The 25410-nt window shown below is 39.9% G+C and overlaps 1 protein-coding gene across 11 annotated transcripts in view; it reads left to right on the top strand.

The window, feature by feature from the left end:
• Nucleotides 1-25410, top strand: part of DOCK10 (dedicator of cytokinesis 10) — a 304984-nt gene that overhangs the window by 108993 nt on the left and 170581 nt on the right. For 8 of the 11 annotated variants that reach the window (XM_061386579.1, XM_061386560.1, XM_061386598.1 and 5 more), the window contains exon 2: nucleotides 19250-19369. In XM_061386579.1, the coding sequence (XP_061242563.1) occupies nucleotides 19250-19369 (120 nt within the window). Of the gene's footprint in view, nucleotides 1-1921; nucleotides 2027-19249; nucleotides 19370-25410 lie in introns of those variants that run through there. The other 3 variants (XM_061386607.1, XM_061386590.1, XM_061386570.1) reach the window with 1 other exon arrangement.

Genomic DNA, 25410 nt, shown 5'->3' with positions numbered 1-25410 from the left:
CATTAAGTGTGTTGAGCTCTAGAAAGAGAAGAAAAGGCTCTGGAGCCAAAGCTCCCACAAAACCCACGACTCATTGTGTTAACTCATTGGTCCTCTCCTCTTGTCATTGTCCCATTTCTACCTGTATCCTCAGTTCTGCTTCCAGCTAAGACGTGAACACCAATAGCAACCTTGTTATTTTTCCTTCTTACAGTTCAAAACTCACAGAATATTGAGAGCCTTTTGCACAGAAATTGCCCTTCTGGTTCAGCTTCTTGTGTGTGTCGCCAATGTTCACCATACTGCTCTCTGTGCAAAGATGCCCCCAATAAGTGTCTGTGAAACTGACTCCCTGACCTAAGAGTAGGCACTTACTCCATAATGCTGCGTGCTCAGAACTTGTCTCCTGGGAGAGTTGGTTCAAGCTTGTGTCTCACTGGTCATGAAGATCAGTCCTCAATGGAAATATTCCTTCAACCATCTTTTAAACCCCAGATTGCTTCCTAGGCAAGCAATGGTTCCTTTAGCACCTACCAAACTTATGAGCACCCCCCTTAAGGAGGTCCATCCTGTAGATGAAGAAACAAACTCTTAAAGATGAAGAAACAAACTCTTAAAGAATCTGAATGATTGTCTCATACAACACTTACTTTTGGAACTCATCTTTCTAATGTTTAATCTAATCAATTATTCACTAGTCCCATGGCCTCCAACTACTTATCTCACACACTTCGTAAAAAAAGTAGAATGCATTCCCATATTCTATGTTTATTTATAAACTATACAGTCCTTGCCAATAGCTAATATTTCAAAACACAGTATACATAGGGGACAAGTTCATTGTTTAGCATAAGGTATACAAGTCCCTCAATTCTTTTATTAAACAGTTATATACTGAGAATCTTCTGGAAGCAGGCACAGTTCTGATCACTGAATACACAGTGAACAAAGCAAACAAAATTCCCACACTCCTGTGGCATAGAATCTAGTGGAGGATGAAAGATCGTAAGTGAAATAAATAAGTAAACTGTACTGCAGTGTCACGTGACAGCATGTGCCATGGAGAAAAATAAAACAGGAAGGAGCACTAGAGTGGGTTTTAGGGGGGAAGTGCAATTTTAAATTGCATCAGAGAAAGGGAGTAAAGATCTAAAGATTAGGGAATTAACTGGTTGACTGTTCGTACCCATGTGACATAGAGAATGAAGGTGTCCATGTCAATGCATTATATAAAGATTAGTAAAGCACAATTTATTTAGATGACTGATATAAATGGAATTCTAATATTTTCCCTTGTGCCTAAGTGGAAAGACCACTGATGTAATGAGAAACTGATTTAAACAGGTATATTATTACAGTTCACTTTTGAGATCTAGCAGGTTGCTGTTTCCTTCTCCAAGGGATCTTCCCCACCCAGGGATCAAACCTGGGTCTCCTGCATTGCAGGCAGATTCTTCACCATCTGAGCCACCAGGGAAAACCATAAAAAGATTATTGCAGTTCACCTTTGGAATCTAGCCACGATGATCAAGTTTGGATGGCTGTTGCACTAACAGATATGGCAGCCTACAGTAAATTAGTTCTTTGATTCAGGCGCAACTTGGTTCCAAGGGCGAGTTTAAGCTCCCAGGGTTTATTTATCTGTGAGCAATTCTCTTAAACATCCAGAGTCATTTCGTGCTTTTTTGTCTTGCTTTAAAGCAGGTGATTAGGGAGAATACATGCACAAAAGTGTATCTGAACAGCTGGTAGTTACTCACTCACAGGAAGCGGTAATTTGTCGGTTTTCTTTTCCTTTCTGTTGAGTTATGTTAATGTAGCATGAGCATTTCCCTTTTTACCAGAGAAGAAAAATTTGTTCGGCCTGGTGAAGCTTCAGGAGGAAGAGGCTTAAGGGAATTGATATTTTTAAATATCTTGCCACTCAAGTAACAACAATACAATGAGCTTCCGAGGAAAGGTTTTTAAACGGGATCCCAGTGAATTTTGGAAGAAGAGACGAACAATGAGGAGAAAAAATCAAGAAGAAATCCACAGATTTACCTCTGTAGGTATCTGAATGTTGATGTTTGCTTTTCATCTTCTCTTCAATACTTAAAAAAAAAAAAAAAAAAGCTCTGGTATGGTAATCTAACCTAGGGTGATGGGCAAAGTCTTAAATGGAACAGAGTATTCAGCCCAGCTCATAAATATCCTTTTTTACTTACATCATTATTTTTTAATTGCTTCCATCATTATTTTTAAACATATTGGAAGAGGTTTGAAGTAGTTAAAATACTACTAACTTATTTAGAATATTAGAATTACTACCATCATTATTTTAAAACATGTTGATAGAGGATTTAGAGAGTTACTATTGCTAGAATATTCTTTTTTAAAGAAAAGCCTGTAATTGCCTCAATTAAGACCCCAATTGATGATGTGCCTACAGTTGTGTTTTTAAAAAAGTATTACTGCTCTATTTTTATCGTGTACCACTCATGATTTGTTTTAAAGTTCTTAGAAAGAGCAACCCAAAATAGGAAAGGAAATGTAAATAACTATTTAATTAAGTGAGCTGAGGGAGAGAGTAAAAATTGGTACGTTCTAAAGGCTAAAAAGATTTGGTTTTGTTTACCGTTCAAAGTGTTTCTGCCTTAGGGTTGGTAAACAAAATGAGAGCTCTGAAAATGTGTCCTTATTACAGAATTCTAGATTTCTCTCTGTCAGTATCAGGGCGGATGGTTTGAGCTTCAGTGATTCATATGTAATGTGGAAGGCCCACTTTATATGATGAATGATTGGGTACTCTTTTTATAGGAATGTTTCTTTTACCAGGTAGTGTGTTTTGCTTGTTTTTCTTCAAGGCAAGGGTTCTTGAGCTCAGCACTACTATCATTTTGGGTTGGAGATTTCTTTGTTGTTTGGAGCTGTCCTATGCATTGTGACCACATTTAGTGATGACCTGGGCATTTACCCAGTAGATGCTGGTGGCAAGCTGTCCCCTGTTGTGACAAGCAAACATGTCTCCCTACATTGCCAAACGTTCTCTCGGGCAGGGAGAGTGATGTCCAGGTTGAGAACCACTGCTCTAGAGAGAAATAATGTTTTTGTTCATGGAAACATTTTTTATCTAGAAACAGAGCAACTTAAAAAACTATATATATTTGATCATATAATGGTTGTTTATGAATAGACATTGAAAGAATATGAAAAATCAAATTAATGAATAGTCACTCAGGCTTTGATAGGCCAAAATCAAGTATGGAATACTCCATCTCACGTAGCAGTGGTCCTCTTTATACTTACAATCTGTCTGGTGATGATTTTATGTGAGTAGAGTTTACTTGGAGGTCTGGCTCATAGGGTTGATGCCTTGCTGATTCCATGTCAGGATCTTAGTAGTATATGTCTCCCATTGGCAAACATGGGCAAATGACCCCTTTGACCTGTTCCCATGGCATGTGCCCAGGTCTTTCCACTCAGTGTTTCCTAAGGAGACTGTGCTGAGTTCAGAATCTAACCTCTTGGTCCCCACTGACCCCAAAGGATGCTCAGTTGTGACGGCTCCACTGGCCCCATAGAAGTCTCATCAGTTGTTTACCATCAGCCTGTTAAAGAGGATAAGTGTTTGGAGACTTCTTTGCTTTGAGATTATGTTAACCTTCAGGCCAATCAAAAAAATGCAGTTTCCTAGCTGCCCAAATCTCAGTGGAATTTAGAAATCCTAAGGTTATGTCACCACAAGGCTTACTTCTTCTTGTGTCCACTGGAAGAGACAACACACAGGAGAAGAATGTGTCTATCTTACAGAGACCGCAAGACCACAGGATTTGACGTTAGGACAGTCCCAGGTGTCTCCCATATAATGAAACTAATCACTCCATGAGTTATCTTAATTGAATTGGAATGTATTGCTACTGAGAAGTATGGGGAAAGCAGCCAGTAAGGATGGTGTGTTTTCCCACAGCATTCAGTAGCTGTGCATTCACATTTAATTAAGATCATTCATACAGTGATTAGCTTTCTTCTGTGGAAGGCGCTAGGGACTCCCTGATGGCTGTTGCCTGCTTTTGGTCCTCCTAAGACAGGCATATCTTCTTTCACAGCTTGTCTCTTCTGTTGAGTAGGGGACTGTAGTATTATCCTGGGACTTGGCTTTCATTTTGGAAAAAAAAAAAAAGAGAGAGAGAGAGTGACTCCAAGAAAGTGAAGCATGTAATTAGAAGGCTAGGGGGTCATTCTGACTGTCACCCACCGCCAGGTGACCTTGGGCAGTTTACTTAAATCATTCTGAGCCTTAGTCACCCCTTTCATAAAATGTTCCTAATGATACCTGCCCTGTCTTAAAATTTTTTATTGGAATTCATTTTGATCATGTCTATTCTGAACATGATTTGAACACTGTGAAAAGTTATGAGCTGCAAGTGTTGTGGGTTACTAATAAAACCAAGTAAAATATCAAGGGCCAGGAAAGAGGGGGATATAATTGCAGAGTGAGATTGTTTTTTTCAGAAACTGCGAATGTTGAAGCCACTGGGCTGTTGGTGACTCCTTCCTTCCAGGACCCTTTTTAAGTGACAGAGCCACTCATTAGACGGAATTCTGGATTGCATCAAGCTGGTGTTGAGGGGGGCTCCCACATCATTCTATATGTCAATGGGGGTTTCCTTTGAAACACCATTTCCCACTCCACCCTCACCGTTGCCCAGCTTAGTTGAAACCCACCCAAAACCAAATTGGACTTTCCACAGCACACTCATCTGAGCTATTTAAAATCTAAACCAACATTTCTAAACCAGCTTCTGAGATGACTTGATAGGTGGTAAGGAAGAGGCAATTCAAATGTCAGAGTGCCCAACAAATGAACATAAGACTTACAGTTAGGTCAGAGAATAAAATGATTTCTTTTGAATTTTTAGATATACTCATATATTGTTATGAAAGGAGAAATGATGATCACCGGAAATAATTATCATAGATTGCAGTTTTATAATGATCATGTGTATTTTGAATTCCACAAATCATTTGTTTTTCTTTTAATTTGAAAACTGCTCAGTTGTGTGCGACTCTTTGTGACCCCGTGGACTAAACAGTCCATGGAATTCTCTAGGCCAGAATACTGGAATAGGTAGCCTTTCCCTTTTCCAGAGGATCTGCCCAACCTAGGAATTGAACCAGGGTCTACTGCATTGCAGGCGGATTCTTAACCAACCGAGCTATCAGGGAAGCCCACTTCTTGCCCTAAGACAAGTTTAGAAATGGTTTAGTATCATAGTAGTCTAGAATACTTAACTGGAAGTCTATGACTTCCTAAATGGTACACAACTCAAACTTTATATTCTCATGATCTAGGCTAACAGTTTTATTTGTTTTTCTTCAAATGCTGTTTAAAGCTGTTTATTTAACTCTGTTGAAATTTTTAATTGTTTTGGAAGCTTCCCTTATCAATCCAGTTTTCAAGTATCTTGTCTAAGAAATCCCTTTCCATGCTTTAATCCACTTATCACAGACAATATGCAATATGAGACAGTGCAATAGCATTCATTATAAGAGAAGTTTGAGGAAAATGAAACTTACTTGTTAGATCATCAAGTAGAACTACTTCCCTTAATTTTTGAAGTCTGTTTGGTGTTCTGTAGTTGAAGGTTTTCTCTTTAACTGCCTTTCTATTTTTATTTTTCTTTTTTTATCCAATCACCCAGTATGATCTCTGGTGCATAGAACAAAAGTTAATAAAAAGGTAGTTTCCTTCCTAAGTTACATGTCCTAATTTGGAAAGATTAAGTGTACTATTAAGTTGAGTTATAATAGCAATCATCTGTACTGCCAGAAAAATGTGAAATTCATTTAAGTAAATGTGAATTATTATTTTTACTTTGTTACTAGCTTGTGGTTAATTAATCTGCAGGATTTCAAAATGTTTGGAAATTTGGGGCTACAAATGACAATTTCTCCTCCTCTTTAGTCATTTAGCAGTCATTTAGCCTGTTAGCACTTTAATAGAAAATTGAAAACTGTAGAAAGCTACAAAGGATGTAATCTGAATGACTTTAACCTATCTCCCACATACATCGTGTTATTACATTTTGTCCTGTTCTCTTTCAAGTCTGCGTTTTGTCTTTACTCTTCCACGTTAACATGGACAGCTTCTCCCTGATCATCTGTATTGCCTTACCTACTGATACTGTTTTATACAAACATTCACTGTTACCTCTTGGGCCTATTTTATAATGAACCAGTTAGCTGAAAGGAAGCGTGGGATGGGGACCCAGGAACCAAGAGGATGGTTCCAGGAAATGATGAAATGGGACTGAATCAGGGTTGAAATACAGCATAAAGCAGGGATGAATGCTATAAACGGACAAGGCAGAAGGAAGCCATGAACCAGGACTAAACGGGGGATCTGAATTCAATCCAGACCATAGAAATGGAGAAGTGTAAGTTGAAACTGGATCTGAGGACTCTGCCTGTGGCGGTAGCGATGGGGAACCGCTAGCCCAGGTGCCACAGAGATGCAGAGAGGATGCTTTTTAAATGGATTTAGGATTAGTACCTGCAATTGAACCAAAAATGCCCTTACTTTCCTCAAGGCTGACTGCCAGGAGAGGGAGATGAGTGAAATCCAGAGAGAGACCAAGAAGAGAACTGCCAAACAGGGCCAAGCTTGACTTCATAACGATGCTCTTTACAATTAGCTGATCAGGAAGTAGACCGTTTGCCAGAGAGGGGGAGGGGTACGGTGGACAGGAAGTAATACCATGATCCCCCAAAACTCTTTAATTTCCCTAATGACAGTGGTACAAAATTCCTTAAACAGAGGTTCCCTCAGTTGGTGGCCGTTTCCACTGTGATTTCTGACACAAATGTTATCTAGCATTCTCAATGGGAAAAACTGCCGCCTTTCTCTCTTTGATATGTCTTCTTTACCGCTCACATAGAACACTTCCTTTCTGACACTTCCGGTCACCAAATGTGTTGCGGTTTCCCCCACACCAAGAAATTTTCTACAGCATTGATCTTGGGTGGCCTTGACCTTCTGTGGCTTGAAGCAGGATTTCAGTTCCCAGCCGGAGACTGAAGTCAGCCTGAGGCAGGGTGAGCTCAAAATACTAGCCACTAGACTGCGAAGACAGATAGGCAATGACAAGGCCCTGGCCCTGAATTCCACAGAGACAGAAAGTAGTGAAATAAGTAAGGTGTTTATTAAGAGAAAAAAAAGAGTACAGTACTTGAGGAGACACACACGAGTAGGGTCAGAGGGAGAATCGTGCCCTCATGGTAGTTTAATCACTTCTATGAGGCATTTCTTCCTGGTTTCCTCTGGCCAATCATCTTGTTTTATTTGTTCCTGAGTCTGTGTTTGGTGTATCTCGGAGTTCTTCCAGGTATGCACACATATCTCTTAGCCAAGACAGATTACAGCAAAGAGGCCTATGGGAAGGTTGACATCACCTACTATGGGGTGACACCCCCTTCTTTTGATGTCCAAGGAGACTTTCTGCGCATGTGTGGTTGGGAAGATCTTCTTGACTTCAAGAATAAGGAATGTGTGGTCTTTGATCTCTTATCTGGGAGGATTCAGCTTCTTCTCCCTCCTATTTTGGAGTCTCTGTCCACAGGGGAGTAACTCCAGCTGCTCAGCCTGGGACTCATCTATTTCCTTGCTTAATCACCAGCTGGGTGTCCTAAATTTAACCCAGTTCTAACACTGTCTGCCTGGAGATTGCATCAGATCTCACAGGTTAAGAGCTCAGACCTATAAGGCAGCCCCCGCATCCCACATCTGATGCCAACCGTAAGTCTAGATTATTGCCTGTGCTTCTGACCAACCCATTTTACATTGGAGGTTCCAACCACCCACTCTTTGAATTTCAGACAACAGTTGCAAGTCCAGGTTGTTACCTGTCCTTCTGATCCACTGGCTATAAATCACAGGTTCCCATCATCCCTTCTTGGGATTGACTAATTTGCTAGAGCATCTCACAGAACTCAGAGAAACATTTTGCTCACTAGATCATGGGTTTAGTATAAAAGGATATAACTCAGAAACAGCCTGGTGGAACAGATACTTAAAGCAGGGTATAGGGAAAGAGTACCAATCTCCCTCAGATCTCCATGTGCTCACAAACTCAGAAGTTCTCTAAACCCCATCCTTTGGGGTTTTTATAAAAGCTTCATTACATAGACATGATTGATTAAGTCATTGACTATTAGATACTGATTTAAACTCAGATTCTTCTTGATCTCCCCAGTGGTCAAGGAAGTGAAACTGAAAGGTCCGGCTCTCTTATTAGCTGGTTAGTTCTCGAAATCACCCCTCCCCACCATCTCTTCTAAGTTTAATAGGAATATTGAATGAGAGAAAGTTTTAAATGCTTATGATAGGCCTTTCCACTTGATCATGATAATAATAGGAAAAATAAAAGCCATCATTAGCATGTGTGCTGTGCTTAGTCACATCCGACTCTCTGACCCCATGGACTGTAGCCAGTAGGTTCCTCTGTCCATGGGGATTCTCTAGGCAAGAATACTGGAGTGGGTTGCCATGCCCTCCTTCAGGGGATCTTCCCAGCCCAGGGATCGAACCCAGGTCTCTTGCATTCTAGGAAGATTCTTTACCTTCTGAGCCACTGGGGAAGCCCAAGAATAGGAGTGGAAAGCCTATTCCTTCTCCAGGGGAACTCCCAACCCAGGAATTGAACCAGTGTCTCCTGCATTCCAGGCGGATTCTTTACCAGCTGAGATACCCATTAGCATATATGGGGTAAATGATTTTAAATGGTAGTGTTTAAAGTTAGTATTAAATTGTTCAGTGTGCAGATGATATTTCTACAAGTAAAAATATATGAATTGGTTTTAATATAGCAAATGTTTTAAGATGAAAATGGCAGAAGAAGGAAGGTGATACAGGGCCAGCAATGGCTTAAAGACACCTAGTTGGTTGTCTGTAACACAACTTCCAGTGCAATCTGGCACCTCCTATAGAGAAAAAAATTATAGTTTGTGACAGTGTCAGCACTGAAAGCAAATGTGAATATAAACATTTTTTGGCCCCAGTTGCTCTGGTGATTAGGAGAGGGATGATTAAAATGGATTATGCTTAGTAGAAAATTAGAGATGAAAATTTTACTGAATTTATCACCTTGGAAAGCCAAAAAGGTATTTGTCTCTCATTCTCAGCATGTGTGATGTCTGATGTATTTTTTTATAGAGTAAGATGACATGAGACTTCATTAGTAATACTTGAGTTTATTAAACCTACATTCTGTACTTCAAAAAGTCATTGACTATAGGAGAGGTTCTCCTTTAAGATGATTCAATTCCAAATAAAGGTAAGTTGAGGAAATAGTAGTCCCTTATTGTTGGTGCCACTTCTTGTATTATTTCATTTTAGATTTCTTTAATTGCAAGCAGTGGAAACCTTCCCTGGTAAACAAGTATATCCAGAGAAGGAAACAGAAGGAAGAATGAAGGGATAGGCTGGCGAAGAACAGGAATGGACTTAGAGCAGCTCAGGGCAGTGGGAAACAGGACCGGTCTTGGTGTTTGGAACTAACGGACTGCCTGTGAGATTTTGGCGTCTCTCCTGCACGATTCAGAGTTCTGGAGAAAAGATTTTAATGGGCTGGGGTCACGTGTCCTCGACCACAGAAAAGTAGGACCCTTTTAATTATCAGACCCACCAACACTGCTCTTTATACAGGAGAAGGAAGTACGTCCTCAGAAGGAAATTTACATGCTGATACTAAAAGAAAGCGGGATGGATATGTGTGTATGTGTGTGTTAGTCATTTAGTCATGTCTGACTCTTTGCTACACTATGAACTGTAGCCCACCAGGCTCCTCTGTCCTTGGAATTCTCCAGGCAAGAATACTGAAGTGGGTTGCCATTTCCTTCTCCAGGGGATCTTTTCAACCCAGGGTTTCCCGTATGGCAAATTGTTAACCTTCTGACTTAGGTCAAAAAACAGCAAATGTTCACTCCGCATGTTCAGTTTCAAGTAGCCAAAGGTTAAGAAAGGAAATAAAAGAATAAGCTGACTATCATTATGGGAAAAATGTATTAAACGTATATAATTCATGTTGTTAAGTATTTACATTCGTGTATATGTGTTTATGTACACACACACATACCCACATACCTCTCACATTTGACCTGTTAGTTTATTTGTGTGACTGTTACAGAACTAAAATAGTGTCAGAGTTTCAGCTGATGGCAGCTTTCATCACAGACTTCATGAAAATTAATCTAAAAATCCAGGCAGTTGGCTCAAAGACATTAATTTCCCTGGTTATGATGTATTTTTAATGATATTTATTATCTTTCAAGTGTTTCTAGAAAACTAAGTGAGACATGTAATTTAATTTGATTTAGATCTTCTCGGATATTTTCTACTTCTTTGCAAGTACCAGTGTTAGGCGAAGAAGCAGCCACTTTTATTTTTTTCATTTGCTAAACAAAAATGAGTGAATTTTTATATACTAAGAGGTATATGTGGTCAAATTACCTTAAAAAAATAAGACTGAGAAGATTTAAATTCAATTTGAAAGTATACCTTCCATCATAGATCCTATAAATCTCTTCAGTTCCTTGATTTTCCTAATGAATTTATGAATTAATAAAATAGAACATCCTGACTTTCTAACTGCAGGGCTTCCTGGTGGCTCAGACAATAAAGAATCCACCTGAAATGTAGGAGACCTGGATTCAGTCCCTGGGTTGGGAAGATACCCTGGAGGAGGGCATGGCAACCCACTCCAGTATCCTTGCCTAGAGAATCCCCATGGACAGAGGAGCCTGGCAGGCTGCAGTCCATGGGGTCTCAAAGAGTCGGACACAACTGAGCAACTAAGCAGGAAATAGAATATCCTGATTTTTCTAACTATAAAAAACTAACACAGAAAATTATAATTAATCATCCTATTTGCCAACAACAAGTTTAACCTGCTTTATTTCACTGAAATGGACTAGGACATTTAAAGAGTTACTCCTGGCTGATTTCTTCCGAGATCGCTGTCCATTTTTGTTACCAAGGGAACCATTTCCAAATTCAGCTTAATCTGAGTTTACCCAGCTGTACAGTTCTTAACTTTGAGTTAGCTGGTGTTTTTCCATTCTCACGAAACTGTGCACTTGAAGACAGAGAAAAGGTTAAAGGGTCAGCATAAGATGGCTTATTCCTTACTTAATCATTTCCTTTTCCATAAGAAGAGCTGGTCTTGCTTTCTGAAACTCAAACATTTGAGAGGTTGTCTAGTGGAACTCCCTTTGATGAAAGGCTGAAGTAAATCTGTCACACAACCACAGGCTGGCAGCTGTGGCCATGGATCCAGCTGTACGGGCTCTCTGCAATTTTCTTGTTTGTTTTAAACACAAATAGTGTGGAAGTTGGTCCCATTCCAGTTACACAAAGACCAAAGGGTCCTGATGAACTTAAGATCTAACAAATCTGTGTGTCATTTAGATCTTTTATTTCCTTTAAGAAATGTAATCCGTTATCTTGATAACACTGAAATTAATTAACAGCTGTGTTGTTTCTAGTTTGTTTTGGCGACATGGAGATTGGTTTCTTTTTTTTTTTTTTTCCGAGGTCTGTCTAAAGACCCTGTGGATCCTCACCCTTAGCTATTTGTCTATGTGTCAGAATGTGAAGACAATGTTAATTTGCATCTCATGCCCTACGAGAGGCTTCTGTATTGGTCCTGAAGTAAATGCCATTTTCATTTGTTTTTCTGGGTCACTAGCCAGGATGAATAGTTTTGTTGCTGATAAAGACATTCAGATACAGAATTAATTCTGTTAAAATACTCAAATTAGAATAAAGATTCGTATATCTGAAAGTAACAGGGGTGATCAAGGAAAATAGAGGAAGTCTAGACTAACATCACAGGAGGTACTGCATGTCACAGAAAAAATATGAAGTGTCTCAAAGGTAGGGGGAGAATCTCTTTGCATGATAATGTTTCTTGAAAAGATAAGATTCTTTTGAAAAGCAGAACCGAGCAACTAGTTTAGATCAACAAACTAGAGTAACCCTAATGGTGAGTAACCAAGGTTTGGCTCGCTAAATACACTGAACAGCACAAATGTGTGGCCCCAAACTCAAGGGGTTTGCTATGGAGACTGTTCTCCATTTTTCATCCCATCAGACCCCTTTCAAACCCTTAGCCATCCTGTTAATTCTCTCTTGCTAACAAACTTGACTTGCATGTGTGTAGGTTAGAGCTCCAGAAAGAAATTCTACCTTTGATTGTTGTCTAGATATTTATCTTGGCATGTATGTACGTTAGAGCTCCAGACAGAAATTCTGACTTTGATTGTTGTACAGATATTTATCTTGGCAAAGCTAATGAGTTTAATGCTAAACTAATCCTAAATTTAATCCTTTCCTTTCGATCTGAAAATATAAATACAAGGACATTTTTTCTAGGCTGATTTCTCAAGGAAAATAAAAGGCAGGATTTCAAAATCACTTTCATTTGCTGATATACATAATTAGGTAGATTGCCTTTCTTCTTCCTACTGGGCATAGGGCAGCCTGACTTGATTCAGAAGATATTATACACAGAGGAGACACAGCCCTATTTTTAATTTCAGTGCTTTTCCTTATGTTATTACTTCTTTTGCTTCCAATAGAATCACTAAATATCAAGGTTTGTTTGTTTCAAAAGGAAATTTAGATAATAAACATTAAAAGCATGTAAGACAGTTTCTAGCACATTAAAAATTTAGTATCATTGGTTTGGTTGGTTTGGTATCGTTGATGTTAGGATATATTTTGGGGTAAACGTGTGTGGTTATTTTCAATCATTTTTGAGTAAAGAGAAATCTGTATTCGCCTGGCATTGGTGGTTCCCTTAACACCCTCACATACTTCTTCTCTTTGATCTTTTTAACACTGCAGAAACCAGGAAGTTGCTCTTTGATTTGAGTCAGTCTCACTAAGTCTCAATTTAAATGACTGTCCAAGTTAACTTAGCAGAGAGGTAAAAGACCCTGGGCTTCCAACTAGAGATTCTGACTTCTGATCCTTTACAGGAGGGTCCAATGCACAGAACTGTTTAAGAAACTTACCAGGTGTTTACGGTTCCCTACAGAACTCAAAATACTTTCGGTAATAAATTGCTAATTGTTTTTCCCTTTCTTGCTGACATTAGCTTCCAGAAGCACATGCATAATCTGTAGGTATTTTCCCTGCTCTCCTATCACCAGTGTTTTATTTCTCTTTTTTTAATTACTTGAAGTTGTTAGTGGTTCAACTTCATGCACTTTTCTAGTTTCCCTCTTTGGTGGATTTTCAAAGGATAAACACTTTTAAAACCAAGCAACTCCCCAGTGTTTTCACAGAAGCATGAGAGTTTTGAAAGACGAAGTTCATTTTCACCACGATGAACCAAATGATCATTAAAGAAAATTTGCAAAATGCAAAAACTCAGAATAGCAAAATCCTACATCCCATCTAAATAAAATTGCTAATATATGGATATATATTTCTAGGTTTTTTTCCTTTAAATTTTTAAAATCTTGTGCAGTTATTCAGGGTGCAGTATTTAATCCCACTTTTACTTAGCAACAATACCTAAGAAATTTTGCTTGTTTTAACAAACATATATTTTTTCTTAGAACAAACATATGTATTTTTTCTTAGAATGGATGTGCCGTAATTTCCTAGTCATTCCTTACCTTTAATAATTTATTGTTTCACGTTTTTAGCTGTCCTTGTTCTTCAGATTTTATTACCTGTCAAAGATCTAGGTGTTCTGAACTCAAATTCTAATGTCACAATATGTGAGAATCTAGAACCATTGTCAGGATAAATTTGACCTCCTTTCATTGCCTTTCCTTTTGCAGCAATGCCATATTGAACATAGACTCCAGCCTCCTCACATTCTCCCACAACATGCAAAATGTTGTGACTTAATTAACTTTACTGAATATTTGAAAAGTTACAAGGGGGAATCATGGCATGTACCACACGATTATTCATTGATTTTTTTTTCCCAACCCCTATCCTATTTTCAATGTCTTTTTAGATAGAGCCTCCACCAGCCTGCCTGCCTTTCTTAGCTCTCTTTGACTAAGGCAAATATATTTTCTCTGTCTTGTTACAAAGGGAATATTGCAAAGGTATTCTTGTTTCATCTTAGATTATATGTGTGACTATTTATTTAAAATTAATGTCCTAGATGAAATCATAAAAACTTATTTACTCAACATTTATTTATTGAATACCTACTCTTTGCTCTCTGTATCCATTAAATTTACAAAAGTGCTTTAAATCTATGACTAGTGAAAATTTAAAACTTGTGGCCTTTATCTACTTAACATTTATGTGATAAGTACTATGGGTATAGTGTTGTTCTAAGAGCATAGCAAGTATTACCTCATTTAATCTTATGATGTAGCTCCTACTAAAATGTCTATTTTACAGGTTGGGAAACTAGAGGTACAGTCTGATGATGTTGTTCAATCACTGAGTCGTGTCCAACTCTTTGTGACCCCATGAACTGCAGCACAACAGGCTTCTCTGTCCTTCACTGTCTCCCAAAGTTTGTGCAAACTTATGTCCATTGAGTCGGTGATACCATTCAACCATCTCATCCTTTGCCACCCCCTTTTTCTCCTGCCTTCAATCTTTCCAGCATCAGGGTCTTTTCTAATGAGTTGGCTCTTCACATCAGGTGGCCAAAGTATTGGAGCTTCGGCTTCAGCGTCAGTCCTTCCAATGAGTATTCAGGGTTGATTTCCTTTAGGACTGACAGTTATTCTAACTAAAATAACATGTTCCAAATTCTGTAGCCTGTAAGTTTCAATGCCAGGATGAGGAGCACTGGAATTCTGGTTCTGGAGTGCATGTTACACTCTCTGTTACATCTCAGCTTATATATCCATATAATATATTCATATTCATATAATATATTCATATCTCCCTAAAACAAGGCTGGGTGGTCTAGATTCTTTCTTGGATTCCGGAGAAAGGTCTAGGTTGAACATTAAGTCACTGGATTTTTTATGCATCACATACTTCAAATGCTTAGATCTTCAGTGTCTAAGTACTTCTATACTCATTTGATTTTGAATTATAATTATGAAAATAATTCAGATCTTTGTGATGGAACACTGTGTCCCTGAAATTAGAATTTTTAGCTAAAGCATGGACAATGCTTACTTGGACCAGTAAACAGCTCCTGGCAGCCTTGGTTGTTACCAAGATGGCAAGTTTACCAATTGCAAGGCTTAAACTTGTGCTGGTGTTCCATGAGAAGTTGTGGAATAAGAAGCAGGGAAGAAAGCATTTGTTTTCATGACAGGAGCCCATTCTTCTGATGTGAAGTCGAATTGGAAGAGAGCTGTGGGTTTGGAGTGGGTAGACCAAACAAATGTCTTCATACCATATCAGGAGAATAGCCCTATTCCCACGGCGGTATAGCACCGGCCCTGCCACATAATAATGGGCACTGGTGGGTGCCTTTTCCCATGCCTCGAGTGATTTTTAGAACAGCTAATGAAATTCATTACTCATTTGAGAGGAAAAGAGTAAGAGTAAAAAGCGCTATAAAAATCCAATCCAATTCAGAGTAATCTTGGCACATACCTTCTCCCAGTTGGTGCATTTCCAAAAGCAAGAAGCACATTAAATTCAGGAGGGACAACCCAACCGTTGTAAAGCTATAAATCTATGCTGCTCAGTTCCCAGTTTCACTCAACGTCTCTGTAAAAGCAGTAGTGAGAAATTAACTGATCCCATCATCCTTGTATACATCTGTCTCTTTGACCAAAACACAGAACCAACAGCTCTCTTGATCCAGAGAGAACTATGGATTGCGTAACCTGGATTCTCACCATCACAGATACAGAAAGCATCCTTGGCAAGTATCACCAAATCTCAGGCTCTAGGTACTATGGACGGTATCAGGATTATTTTTATGTATGCTAAGTCACTTCAGTTGTTTCCGACTCTATGCGACCCCATAGACGGCAGCCCACCAGGCTCCCCGTCCCTGGGATTCTCCAGGCAAGAACACTGGAGTGGGCTGCCGTTTCCTTCTCCAATGCATGAAAGTGAAAAGTGAAAGTGAAGTCGCTCAGTTGTGTCCAACTCTTAGTGACCCCATGGATTGCAGCCTAACAGGCTCCTCCGTCCATTGGATTTTCCAAGCAAGAGTACTGGAGTGGGGTACCATTGCCTTCTCCGATTTTTATGTATAAACCTCATATATTCCAAATAATTAAACATTGAACATCTTGAATATTACACACCATTTAGCACATTCTCTGGAAAGATGGGATTTTACTTATCCCGCAGAGTCCAAAATTTGATAAATTATATGAAGCAGAGCTGCTAGGCTTTGCAGCCCCATGTCAGGACAACCTCGGTGCAACATTTTAAACAGGAAAGGTTTAATAATGTCATTCATTAATTGTCTGACATGTCAGAGCCTGAAATGAATAGATAAAAATATACCTTCCAACAGATGCTTACAGGCAATGCCATTTATTGTGTATATTAAGAAGAGTTTAGGATTTAGTTTTCCTGTGGTCTTATTAATAACCCATGATTTGTGAATTTTGATTTTCCTATTGTACTACTTTATGTGGGATTAATTTTGGATAGAGTTTGGACCCTAGTATAATTAAATAATAGATAAAAAGATTATCTTCTTTGAAAGATATCCTTGACATGGGGTTGTTTATTAATGCTCGAATTTTTGACTAATGGGAGATAAAATTAGATGGATAGTGAGAAGATTATAGAAGACCTTCTAGAACATCCTTATGTCATTTGCCTTAACCAATAAATTGCCATGTGCACCAAACCATGCTCTCACACTCCTGTTCATACTGGTGTGAAGAAGGGAGAGAAAAGAGAAAGTGTAAGTAGTCACATCCTGAGCTGTTGGTGGAAGGACATGAGACACTTGAGCTGAAGAAAGTGAGGAAACAGGATGTAACCAACCAAGTTGATGGCAGAGATAAGACACCCTAACTCTTCTATAATGCATTCTGTTTTACTTGCTACATTTCCTACACAAACAGATTATTGGGGGAAAAGGGAAGAAGTTCCAGAATAAGCCAGGTATTTCAAACTTGAAGGCTTATTGGGGCAACTGGCAATGTAAATCTGACATTATGATACAAATGAACTTAGTTACAAAACAGATATGGACTCAAAGGCTTAGAGTACTTATGATTAACAGGGGGGGAAAGGGAGAGGGATAGGGATAAAAACAGATAACCCTTGAGATCCTACTTATAGCACAGGGAATTCTGCTCAACTTTATGTAACAACCTAACTGAATCACTTTGCTGTACACTTGAAACTAACAGGACATTGTTAATCAAATATACTCCAATATAAAATAAAAAGTTAAAAAAAAATAAATGCGACATTGTAGGGTAAGAGGCGATAGGTTATTGAGGACTATTGCTGACCTGTAATGATATACCACTACTCAAAGACACTCAAAACAAACTAAAAATATAATAAGTGAGCCAAAAGCAACATCTGGAGCCTACATTTGCCTCTTGAGCTATCAATCTCTGCTCCTTGGAATTAATTTCCTGGGAAAATAGGCAATTGGAACTTAAAATAAGTCTAAAATAGAATACTCATATCAAAAGGCAGGGGAAAGATGCAAGAAGGACTTTTTTTTAAAAAATCACCCATCATACCATAGTATCTCTGTATCTTCTACTTGAAAATTCTTTCACTAAATAGATTATGTCAGGCAACTAAATTTCTTCTTTTCTCCCAGTTCCACACGGAGTTCTGTATTTTCATTTGCTAAATCAGCAATCTTAATTGAAGGGCCCTTCCAGTGTGAGTACTCATTTTTCATAGTCCTCAGTTTACTTAAGCATTGTAGAATGGGTTTGGTTTGACTGTAATGCAGAAAGCACATAGAAATCCTTGTTGTTAGTCCACTGTGGTACATTTTGTTTTGTTTGTATTTGGAAAAAACATTGGCTGCTACTTTGAGGAGCTCATTAGCAATTATTAAAATATCAGTAACAGTTTCTGGAGCTTTACCAGCACAGGTCTTCCAAAGAAGGCTCTAGAAGTTAAAGCTAAATCTGTGGCTTTGCAGAGTAGGGAGGCATGGGGTTGATGGGAGAGGATCTATTGATGTCATCGACATGGCCAATGAAACAAATTTTTTTTCTCATTTTTGAGGAAAAGGGGGCAACAGAGGATGAGATGGTTGGATGGCATCACCGACTCCATGGACATGAGTTTGAGCAGGTTCCGGGAGTTGGTGATAGACAGGGAGGCCTGGTGTACTGTCCATGGGGTCACAAAGAGTCGGATATGACTGAGCAACTTAACTGAACTGATGAGACCACTGTAGCATGCATATTTTGGCAACCACTCTAGCTTCCAGGAACCCCCAAATAATCCAATCATCTCTTTTTATTTAGTTTGTATGAATGCTTCATCCAAGGGCTAAGGGAACTCAAACTGTGTCCTTGGTCTTCTGTAATATTTTATTCTTTCTTTTGGACTCTAAGTTTCTCACTTTGTGAGTTCTGTTTGGGATAAACACATCGACCATAGAATGAAATAACCACCTTCCTCCCACTGGCATTTATCTCTTGGGCAGCTTCTCTGAGGGAAGTGCTTTTCCTTTAACTTCAGGACTATAATGTGATGAGATTATCTGGCTATTTTTTTCAAACTCTTCTCCATTTTCACCACACTGTATCCATAATAATTGTGTTGTTCAATTTTACTAGAGAATTACCTAACTTCTGTCTATATCAGCAAAGAGGCTTAGAGCCAAGCAATTAATCCTGACATAGGATCCATGTTTCAGTGACAACTAAGACAGTCTGTAATACTTTGATTGCTAGCAAGGAGACAGTGTTTTGAAATAGACCCAAGTAGACCTCTCAAGGAAGTATCTAATCCACCAAAAATGATGATGATAATCATAATACTAGAGCAAGTAAGCAGAAGGCCTTTCTTCACATTGACAAAGATCAAGTTTACCCAACTGTCTACTCCAGGGATGTGACAGGGCTGAAAACCATGTGCATGAGGGGCTCGGTGCCAACAGCTTAAGTCACTGAATGAGATGTCAGGTATGTCAAGATCTCATATTATTTCAGATCTGGAAATAATACTTCTGTGGCTTTGCTCCAGATGCCTGGAGTCTCCCTGACTCCCCTGGAAGGACTGCACAGTGTCAAAGCTTTGATGGTTGTAAGAAATGAACTCCAACCACATGTTGAGAAGAAGCGAGATTTTACATGTCGGTGGTTAATGTGATATTTTCTTTGTCTACAGCAAGAAAAGCCTCGGCTTCTCGAGCCTTTGGATTATGAAACTGTCATTGAAGAACTTGAAAAGACCTATCAGAATGATCCCCTTCGAGATCTCCTGTTCTTCCCCAGTGACGACTTTTCAGTAAGTGTTGTCTTTTCAAGCCGTCCAAGTACAGAAGGGCCCCACAGGGTGATATAAGATCCTCCCAAATTGGGTCACTGTCTTTCCTTATAGACTTGGGGAGCTCAGCCCTCTTCCCGTGATCATCCTGTATCACCATCATCACAGAGGGAACTATCATCATCATAGTAATGTCTCTATCATCATATCTGATGATAGAAAGTGCCCAAGGGCCTTCTAATATTGGAAGATTGGAGGCTCAGTGATACAGTGGCCTCTTGGGATGGGAGGGGCATGGGGTGCTGCCTGGCTCCAAGTGGTACTTGTATCCTTTGCAATATCTGGGTTTCTCACCACTTACCTGGCCTCGCAGAGCACTTTCTCCCTTAGGCCATTTGTAACTGAAAGCTTCTAAGCAACTGTAACCAGCCAATAGCAGAGGTGGGAATCTCCTGGCACAAAAGATACAATTCTTTAAAAACTTCACCCTTAATCTTGGTTGTCCTTTGTTGAGTGTTGTGGACAAGGAAAGGGAGGCAAGTGTATCTTCATGGAAGGGTTTGTAATCTGAGACATGTCTCCTTAAGGACAGTGATCACAGGCACACAGAGGGTAGTGGAGTGAGTGAATAAAAAGGAGATTCATTTTGGAGACACGCACAGTAAAATTATGGATGATGAGCACCCAAGTGTCCCAAACATTCCATCTCTGATCAACTAAAACGTGTTTAAATTATTAATGAATATCTATATAACAGAGATCTCAATGGGCAGATAGCAATGTTTCCCTTTTTTTTTTTCCCTAAAAGTAGTCTTAAGCATTACAAACCTGATCATCTTAAAGTAGATGAAAAGGCAACTTCAAGGTAACCTTGAAAAACAGCCATTGTCCCTGGAAGCCTCTGACAAGTTGCTGGGGCCCCAGGGCTGACACTTCCTCATGCAACCTCAAACCCCCATTCCTTCTTGTGTCTTTGGGACAAATCTGGCTTCTGGCTTCTAAAGGTTCATTTTTTTCACATTTATCCATGGATTAATTAAAAAGTAGATAACTGGAAGTCAACAATTTTCTGTTCCAAGTACCAAGAGTAATGGGAGAAAGGAGTAATGGGAGTAAAGGAGTAAAGTAATGGGAGAAATCTGTAGGCAATAAAAAGAAATCTTCCAATCTGTTTTTTGGACTTTTAAATGTTTCTCACTTGAGCATTTGACACATTTAAGAGAGACTTATCTTGGGCAGAAATCTCATTTCCGTGGTCAGATCAGGCCACGGGGCCTGAACTGCTAGCACAAAGTTGAACCAAGTTTCGCTTTTTAATTCCACATCCTCCTTTTCTTTCAGACCAAAGGTAAACCTTGATGAACAGTCTCTTTTTGTCAAACAGCATACACAAAACATTGACACTGGGAGCCCCTTTTCTTCTAGCTCTGTTATTGAGAAATATGTCAAAAGCTACTCCAAGTTCCCCACACTCAAGAAGAGAGTAGAGGGACTTCCATGGCAGTCCTGTGGTTAAAACTTTGTGCTTTCACTGCAGGTGGCATGGGTTCAATCCCTAGTCTGGGAACTAAGATCCCACATGCCATACTGTAACGCCAAAATAAATGATATAAAATATATATTTTGAAAAAGAGAGTAGAGGCATGTGGGCTTCCCTGGTAACTTAGCTGGAAAAGAATCTGCCTGCAATGCAGGAGACCCCAGTTTGATTCCTGGGTCAGGAAGATCCCCTGGCGAAGGGATAGGCCACTCACTGCAGTATTCTTGGGCTTCCCTGGTGGCTCAGATGGTAAAGAATCTGCCTGCAATGCGGGAGACCTGGATTTGATCCCTGAGTTGAGAAGATCCCCTGGAGGAGGGCATGGCAACCTACTCCAGTATCTTGCCTGGAGAATCCCCATGGACAGAGGTACCTGGCAGGTTACAGTCCATGGAGTCACAAAGAGTTAAACACAACAAAGCGAATAAGCACAGAGGCATATAGATGCAATGTAACATTTCATTAATTTGAATTCATTTTTTGGCATCTTTCCACATTCATTTAAACAAAGGCTGATCTGATTACATCCTTCACTATCCTTAATGCTGTAAACAAAGGATATCATAACATACTTTGTTATTTTCCTGAGGTAAACATTTCAATAAATACACAGTTCTTTCATCTTGTACTTGCTAAAGACCCTTCTATGACCACCCCCATTGCCTTCCAAATGAAGTGTTTTGCAAGGGATTTTCCAAAATCCGGTACTCACCAATTTCTCAAAACCATGCTCTTCCTCCCTTACCAACCCCCCCTACCCTGTCATACACAGTCACCCTCAGTCCCAACTGGGGTAAAATACTAGCACAGTTCTGAATGGAACACTCTATCACTCTCATGAAATGTCCTTCCTTTATTCATTCAACAAATTACAAACTCTAATACCAAATGCTAGATATTAATCTCAGAATGGGAAAATAGTAGTGATTAGGCAGAAATTACCTTGTTTTAATGAAGCTTGCCTTCTGGTAGAAGGAATCAGGCAAAAAAAAAAAAGAACGGTAAATAAATTAATTAGCAAGATAATTTGGATAAAGACAAGAGTTCTGTGAAGAATGAACAGGGCCAAGTAATAGAAATAATGCGGAGAAGAACTAAGCTAGACTGGATGCTCAAGGGCACCTCTGACAAGCTGACATTTGAGCTGAGGTCTGAATTCCCAAGGAGGACCAGCCCTGCTAAAAGCTGAGACAGGAAGGAGGGTGTCAGGCTGCGGGAAGTTGCTGCAAAGGCCCTGGAGAGATCTGAGATTGAAGAGCGGTATGGGTGGACCAGAGGGTGGTCAGAGGTCAAGCGAGGACAAGGTAAGACATTTGCATTTTATCCGAAAGGCAAGTGGCAGGTCACCGGAGTGTTTCAAGAAGGGCACCACATGACCTGGTGCATGTCATTAGAAGCTCATCTGGTCTGTGCAGGGAAAACACATAGCGGGTATAGATGAAGCTGGGAGTGTAAACGGGAGCATAGCTTGCAATTAGCAGGTGCTCAAGAGACACTGGACGCCATGCTCTTATCAGAAAATATCATACTAGACAAACAGCTAAATTTTCATTTGCATGAAGCAGTGTTTTGACAAACAAAAGGATAGTGTTGAATATTATTACATCAAGTTGCCGGCTTTTGAACAATATTCAGATGAATTGTTTTCTCTCGTTCCTACTCTACAACGCAGGGGTTGAAAAACTATGGTTCATGGGTGGCCTGTCACCTAAATTTGCATGTCTCATAACTAAGAATGGTTTTCATGTTTTTTTAAAACAGCACCCTATTTTATTTTCTTCAAAGAATTTTGTTAAATAGTTGAAGGGGAGAAAAGAATATTTTATAATCCATGAAAATTATATGAAATTTATATTTGGGTATCCATAAAGTTTTATTTGAACCCAGTGACCCCTTTTCATTCACCTGTTGTCAGTGGCTGCTTTCATGATATGGCTGCAGAGTTACAACAGAGGTACAGCCCAGGCGGCTCCGTGGTAAAGAATCCACCTGCCAATGCAGGAGACGCAGGTTTGATCCCTGGGTCTGGGGGATTCCCCAGAGGAGGAACTGGCAACCCACTCCTATATTCTTGCCTGTAAAATCCCATGGACAGAGGAACTGGGTGGGCTACAGTCCATGGGATTGCAAGAGTCAGATATGACTGTCCACAAGTACGAGCAGTAATTGCAACAGAGAGAGAGGGCCCTAAGGGATTTACTATCTGACCCTTTACAGAAGTTTGGGAATCCCCACTATACATTACAACCTCATTTGTTTTGGGGGTTTTCTCCTCTCCTTCTGTGTAAAGTGAAAAGTAAAAGTCGCTTAGTCGTGTCCGACTCTTTGCTACTCCATGGACTGTCCATGGAATTCTCCAGGCCAGAATACTGGAGTGGGTAGCCTTTCCCTTCTCCAGGTGATTTTCCCAACCCAGGGATCTAACCCAGGTGTCCCGCATTGCAGGCAGATTCTTCACCAGCTGAGCCACAGGGGAAGCCCAAGAACACTGAAGTGGGTAGCCTATCCCTTTTCCAGGGAATCTTGCCGACCCAGAAATCAAACCGAGGTCTCCTGAATTGCAGGCGGATTCTGTGTAAAACCCTTCCTTAAATGCCCTCTGCCACTGTGTGCTCCATCCACAGTCTGCATCACATTCAGAGGTGCTGCTCAGCAACAGCAAGGCTTCCGTTTACCTGGCTAGGGTATCATTTCCCAGGCCCATCCTTGAGTGGTGGGTAAGGATTCTCTGGGCTTCCCAGGTGGCTCCTCAGAATGAAAGGAGGGCAAGCAGTCCCAAGCTCCCCACTCTCCTTCCAAATGTCCTTTCCGATTGTGCCTTATGGCTGGAAGAATCCAGCTCACTTCTGTGTTTCCACGTTACCAAGCACCCACACTGCAGCAGACATGATTCATCACTTGGTTTGTTTAATCAATATTTATTCAGGACCCACGAGGCGCTGAATATAGAATAGCACTTCCTAGACAAGAGAGACTGACAAGAAAAACAAAAGCCCCATGTTTAAGCAGTGTGTGCCCTAATATGGATGAAAACTAAAGTCGATTAAGAATGCTCATGGTGAAGAAATAACAAGAGACAAGGGCTTGATCTGGTCCTCGATACCCCTTAAAGGAGATAATGTTTTACCAAGGCAGTATTCCATGTACACTGCTGGCCCAAGCCATTATCATCCTTTTTCGTTTGTATCCCCAGATATAGTCTTTGACTGGTCTTGCTGCATCCTTCTTTGCCTTGCTTTGATTTATTCAAAGGAAGCTTTCGAAAATATAATCAGATAATGCCATGGACATGGAACAGTGGACTGGTTCAAAATTGAGAAAGGAGTATGTCAAGGCTGTATATTGTCACCCTGCTTATTTAACTTATATGCAGAGTACATCATGTGAAATGCTGGCCTGAATGACTCACAAGCTGGAATCAAGATTTCCAGGTGAAAGATCAACAACCTTAGATATGCAAATGATGCCACTCTAATGGCAAAAAGTGAAGAGGAACTAAAAAGTCTCTTGATGAAGGAAGAAAGCAAAAAAGTTGGCTTAAAACTCAACTTTCAGAAAACAAAGATCATGGCATTGTTCCCATTACTTGATGGCAAATAGATGGGGAAGAAGTGGAAACAGTGACAGATTTTATTTTCTTGGGTGTCGGAATCACTGTGGATGCTGACTGATGCCTTGAAATTAAAAGACGCCTCCTCTTCCCTAGTGGCTCAGATGGTAAAGAATCTACCTGCAATACAGAAGACCCAGCTTCGATCCCTGGATCAGGAAGATCCCCTGGAGAAGGAAATGACAACCTACTCCAATATTCTTGCCTGGAGAATTCCATGAACAGAGAAGCCTGGCGGGATATAGTCCATGGGATCACAAAGAGTCAGACACAACTGAGTGACTAACACTTTCACTTTTCTCTTTGGAAGAAAAGATATGACAAAGCAGGACAGGATATTAAAAAGCAAAGACGTCACTTTGCTGACAAAAGTCTGTAGTCAAAGCTATGGTTTTTCCAGTAGTCATGTATGCATCTGAGAATTAGACCATGAAAAAGACTGAGTACTGAAGAATTGATGCTTTAGAATTGTGCTGCTGGGGAAGACTCTTGGCAATCCCTTGAACAGTAAGGAAATCAAACTGGTCAGCCCTAAAGGAAATCAACCCTGAATATTCATTGGAAGGATTGGTGCTGAAGCTGAAGCTCTAATACTTTGGCCACCTGATGTGAAGAGCTGAGTCATTGGAAAAGACCCTGATGCTGGGAAAGAATAAACGCAAAAGGAGAAGGTGGGGACAGAGGATGAAATGATTGGATGGCACCGCCACCAACTCAATGGACATGAGTTTGAGCAAACTCTGGGAGATAAGGAAGGACAGGGAAACCTGGTGTGCTGCAGTCCATGGGGTCACAAAGAGTCAGACACAACTTAGCAACTGAATAGCAACAACAGCTGTGCTGCACTTCTAGTTAAAACTTTCCAGTGGTTTCCCATTGCCTTTAGAGTCAAATCCAACTTCTCATCTGACT

Source organism: Bos javanicus, chromosome 2 (assembly GCF_032452875.1).
Source record: "Bos javanicus breed banteng chromosome 2, ARS-OSU_banteng_1.0, whole genome shotgun sequence".
Classification (NCBI taxonomy): Eukaryota; Metazoa; Chordata; class Mammalia; order Artiodactyla; family Bovidae; genus Bos; species Bos javanicus.
The sequence above is the reverse complement of the archived record's forward strand: the minus strand, read 5'-3'. Positions and strand labels throughout refer to the sequence as shown.